A 5,289-nucleotide genomic window follows, 5' to 3' on the forward strand; every position below is an offset into this window, starting at 1 on the left:
TGGGAGAAGCAACCTGTCACTGAACAGACTCTTCTGGTTGTTAATGGCCGTGTGCAGAGGATGTCTGGCATTGTCCATAATGTCCATCAGTTTCTTTAATGTCCTTTTCTCTGCCACTGTCACCAGAGTGTCCAGCTTCATGCCGACCACAGAGCTAGCCCTCCTGATCAGTTTCTCCAGCCTGGATGAGTCCTTCTTTGCTGTGCTGCTCCCCCAGCACACCACAGCATAGAAAAGTACTCCAGCAACCACCGACTGGTAAAACATCCTCAGGAGCTTCCTGCAGATGTTAAAAGACCTCAGCCTCCTGAGGAAGTACAGTCGGCTTTGGGCTTTTTTATACAGGTGCTCTGTGTTGCATGCATATGAATAAAAATGTATTTTTAAATGTATTTTTAAAGAAAAAATAAGCATTTGATGAAGTTTGGATGCGATCATGCTGACCTTGGGTTCTTTTCTATTGTTAATGACTGATGCAAATTGTTGGGTGTGACGCATGAACTCGGAGAGGAGCCTTAGAGTTTGAGAACCATTAGGCTAATACAATTTCCAGAAAACCTTGTTAAAAATTATGAGTTGCACGTGACGTCTTTTTAACACTACAATAAATTCTGGATAAAGCAAATGTCTAACATATCAATTCACTATTCTGAAGTTTATGTTGATAAACACACAGACTATAAGCGTGATTCATTCTTAAACAGTACTGAAAGGAGAACAATGATTTCTGCTTAATGTTAAAGAGATTTTATTATTTGATTGATTATGACAATGCTTTGCTCATTAGTTTAATTAATACCACATTCATACAAGGACTTCATGAACAGTTGACTCCAGCATTAGCTGCCCCTGGAATGTGCATTCACGGTCTTAATCAGTTCAGTATAGCAAAAGAGCACAAGCTTTTTCAGACAACATGGGCAGAACATAAGCAGGACACATGAAAGATTTCTTGTCATATGCTCATCTGGTTTTCTGTAAATATGGGCGATTTTTTAAATAAATAAACAAAGTCAAAAAGCAGGGCGATATTATTGAAGTGACACAGGCAATCAATATTAATTCAGATATAGGCTAAAAAACTAAAAAAGCAATGTAGTGCTCTAATATGTTTAATACACATTTTTTCATTATGGGAAAAATATATATTAAGAGACAATTGTCCTAAAGACACTACTGATGCCTCACTACTGTCTGTATATTCACAACATGAGCTGTGTCAGAATTATAATCATTATAAAGTTAATGCAGTTGTTGCATCCACCTGTTTCTTAACAGACATCTTAACCCAGATATTCATTTTAAATCTATTGTCCAGCATTGAACAGCTTCTTTCTGCCCTCCATACCAGACATGGCATCCACGTTCTTACGCCAGTCAGTCACTTCCTCTTTCTGCAGGGTGATAGTACAGTTAGTGCAGTTAAATTCATACTGAGGTGGGGATACATGCTTTTTAATAGCAAACACTGCAGGTATGTCTTTATTTTCATTGCACTAAATCTTAGTGCCTAGCACACTGTTGAACTTTGTAGCACTTCACATGCACTAGTTTCAAAGGCAGAATATGGGCATACTTTAATAGTGTATTTACATTGTTGTTTACATTCGGGACTCTTAAAAAATAGTGTGAATTAACATATATATTGCTCCACTTACCTTCTCCTCCTCTTTCTTCACAGTCTTGAGGTTGGCCTTGAAGTCCACAGACTCTTTGACCTTGGAGCCCAGCAGAGCTCCCAGCATTGCATCAGCAGACACCCTCACCCTCCTCAGATTGGGTCTCTTCATCTTGCCTTTCAAGTCAAAGATCTTTTGAGACAGATCCTGTATCTTTTTTCCAACACAGATTTTTTTTTAAAACAAACAAAAAAACCCATCCTCAGGATTAATTTATTGAACTTTTTATTGTCCGTATGCATCCTATAAGATTGTACTTAAAATACTTGGTTGGTTATTTGCAAATAATACTTACCTCCTTGTCATTTTTTGTCACCTTAAGAGCAATATCATAGCGCTCCTCATCAACCACGTCAATCTTCTGATGTAGCTGCTTGCAAAAATTCTGTGAATAGAAGATTTAAGTGTATTAGACCTGATGTGAAAACAAGTTTTTATCTAATTGGTTTTAATAATTTAATGGGAAAAACTGACAAGAAACGATACAAAGAGACACTGGAACATATATATGTGCAATGCCTTGGTGATAAAATACAAAATAAATTCATCTATATAAGTTTGTTTGATCCACAGATTGATATAAACAGTCTGTGTGAGTAGTTTTCACTGGGAATACTTTCTAATGGTCATAATGGTAAACTGTTGACATTGAGGTCTGTGGATTCTTCTGCTAAAGCGAGGCATTGCTTGAATTGCTGTTGAGGTTTTAAAATGTCATTTTCCAATGCCCTCAGTACCACAAACTAAATTATAAACACAGTAACTGAATTTGTGTGCCAGCAAAATTCTTGGTTATAGATATCACAAGACCTTAGAAAATAAATTATCAGTAATTCCTTGTGGCCAGATATTACCCAAAGTAGGTGGGAAAAAATGACCAGAGTTTTTATAGTTTCCTGATTTTATGTCAATTTTTGTTATGCCACAATCCAAAAAAAGTTCCTGCTATTTGACACATGTACCTGTAGTTCCTGCAAAGACAGACCGGATATTTGGAGGTCTGGCACTCTCTCAGCAAGGATCCTCTCTCGTTCATCTTTTTTGAATTGTTTTTCGTTCTCCAGCATAGTCATGGCCTTCTTTAGCAGTTTTGTCTGGTGCACATACAGGATGACACCTCAGTCAAACACACAGTATATGGTTTACAGTGCTTCAAGAATATGAATTCCTAAGATTAATACACAATTAGACAAAAGATACCTTCAAGAACAGCCTGCGAGATGCAGAGATTTTTGGCTTTGGTTTCTGGAAAAGAAGACAATGTTCATTTTATTCATTTGGCCTTGAATGTATTGAATGAATTGTTGTCAAATGCTCAGTTTTGCACTTATTTTCATTATTTTTTAATATTTAGATTAGAGAATTCACTCATTAATGTCAGCATTCAAGACAGGGTTAAAGTGCTGAAGGCATAGCTGGTGTGTTGCCTAGTTTTAATCCAATCGATTAAGCCATCTCATTGACAACTAACATTACTGACAACTGAAATCAACTCACCGAAGGCCTGTAAAGTTTGGAGCAAGGATGCAAATAGGTGGAGAGGAGATGCTTTGGTTAGATTAGAATCTCACATAGCAAACGCTAACGTGTATTGAAACTTAAAGGTTATACGTACGCTTCAGACATGGTTGCAGTCTTGTGTTCCCCCTCGTTTAATCTGCAAATATAAGAAAAACAAAGTTAGGACAACATCTGTATTTTTTTTTCCAGAAGGATACTTTTCACATTTCAGCCCATTGACTGTTGTAGCTACTGTGGGTTGGGTATACATAGAAGGCGACATAAACAGTGTATGACATTGTCAAAAGGTCAAACGTGTGACTTAAAAAAATCCTCACTCAAACAAATCCAAAAAAGGTTACAATAACCTGGCAGGTTATTTCTGAAAAAAGGAAACATACACAAAGACTAAAGAGGAGAAGATTTGTAAAAGTAAAACACATAAATCAAATGGACACTGTTGTGTGTTAGTCATAACTTCAACTCGGACATCTGTGAGAAGCCACAGATCTTAGATTTAGAAAAAAAAAACAGTCCCCTCTTTGACTCACAAGTATATTTGTCGTTTTAATAAAAAAAATATGAAACCTGGTCTTAGTAAATGATAACATAATATCATAACGTAAATACTGTTTTAGAGTAAAAATTATTATATCCATTTTTAAAAATACTGATAAATTCAGAATGGCAAGAACAGTTTGAATATATTGCAACACATGTTTTTTATTTCCTTATCCCTTGATTCTCCTGTATTTCAAAATAAAATCCTTACCTTCTACAGCAGGTGACAAACACTCACAGGCGTCTTTTTCTGAGACTAGAAGGAAAGAAAGAGGGTAGATATATAGATTCCAGTGCTCATGTGAGTGGCTCACTAAAATAGATCCTCAGTCCACACCATTCTTGCACTGCGTCTCTCATATAACATATGTAAGAGGTGTGAAAGTTCTTGCAGGGATTGTCCGTCTGTGATTTCCTTAGTGGCTACATGCTAAGGAGGGGAGTGAAGTTTGAAGGAGCTTTAGTCCACTGTTATATGTGTTTAGTTACAGTTGATCCCATTTCCAATCCAAAGTGGACATTTAGGTAAACAGTTTAAAACAAGAATGCCAGAATTTCTATCTGGTATTGGAGCCAATAAACCAAAGACATATAACTTTACACCCCCAGCAAAAACATTAACAAACAAAGAGGGGATACTTTTGCATTTGTTTTAAGATGTCTCTAATAACCAATGCATTTCGATCATCTAAGAAATAACATGGTCTCTCATGGTAACAGCTAACTCACTAGCAGGTGGTAGTTTATCAGGGACAAGCAGCATTTCTCCACAATCTGCACTCTATTATGAAGCTCAGGGCATTGTGTAGATTTCAAAGAATTATGCTGCCATCACAAGGCTGCAGAGAAGAACTGCTGCAAACAGTCGCATGCATCACTAATACACAGCGGTCAATAGAAAAACAATATGATTTAAGCATATTCGAATGAGCATTATGTTACAATAAACTACTGCCTTAAAACAACAGTCTGAACATCAAAACCTATGAGAAGTGAACTTTGGATGAACTTTTGGCTTTCGTGTGATTGTTACCTTGACCTCTACTATCAACTTAATATGGGGCAGCATTCTTCTACAGCAGGGCAATGCATCCCAATGCATGGCAAAAATAGCAGTAGAAACACCAAGAACCCCAGGCTCTGAGTCTGGCCTCCACATTCTTCAGATCCCAAACCAAATGAATATCTACAAGATCTGCCAGAGCACACTTCATCATCGGTGGCCCCAGCAAAACTCAAGCCAACCCACAGGATCCAAAGGAACCACTGCAAGTGCTCTGGTTCCAGACATCACAGGATAGTCTAGTGGTGTTGTGTCCATGCCCTGATAGGTCAGAGCAACACAATACTAGTAAGGTGTTAATAATGATGTAGCTGATCGCTTTTCTAACTGAAGAAAAGCTTTAACTAAGTTTAAAAAGTCAGCAAGTGTTGTTATTCCAGGAGTCACTTGGTTTTAAGTCTTTGTCTTTCTTGCAGTTCACAAAACAAGATAATATACAGATAACAAATAGTGTAAAGAAATCCATCCATTTTCTTACATTCATGT

General features: G+C 37.1%; 1 protein-coding gene across 1 annotated transcript; it reads right to left on the reverse strand.

The window, feature by feature from the left end:
• Positions 1-731: 731 nt before the first annotated feature.
• LOC309710248 (troponin I, slow skeletal muscle-like) lies at positions 732-3,030 on the reverse strand. Its single transcript, XM_082539545.1, has 5 exons — positions 2,880-3,030; positions 2,642-2,773; positions 1,975-2,064; positions 1,659-1,832; positions 732-1,394 (listed from the first exon to the last, which is right to left on the reverse strand). The coding sequence occupies exons 2-5, from the start codon at positions 2,750-2,752 to the stop codon at positions 1,308-1,310; spliced, it is 462 nt and encodes a 153-aa protein (XP_082395671.1). The 5' UTR covers positions 2,753-2,773; positions 2,880-3,030; the 3' UTR covers positions 732-1,307.
• Between the last annotated feature and the right edge of the window lie 2,259 nt (positions 3,031-5,289).

The sequence above is a fragment of the Aulonocara stuartgranti genome (assembly GCF_965226115.1).
Source record: "Aulonocara stuartgranti genome assembly, chromosome: 7".
NCBI classification, from domain to species: Eukaryota; Metazoa; Chordata; class Actinopteri; order Cichliformes; family Cichlidae; genus Aulonocara; species Aulonocara stuartgranti.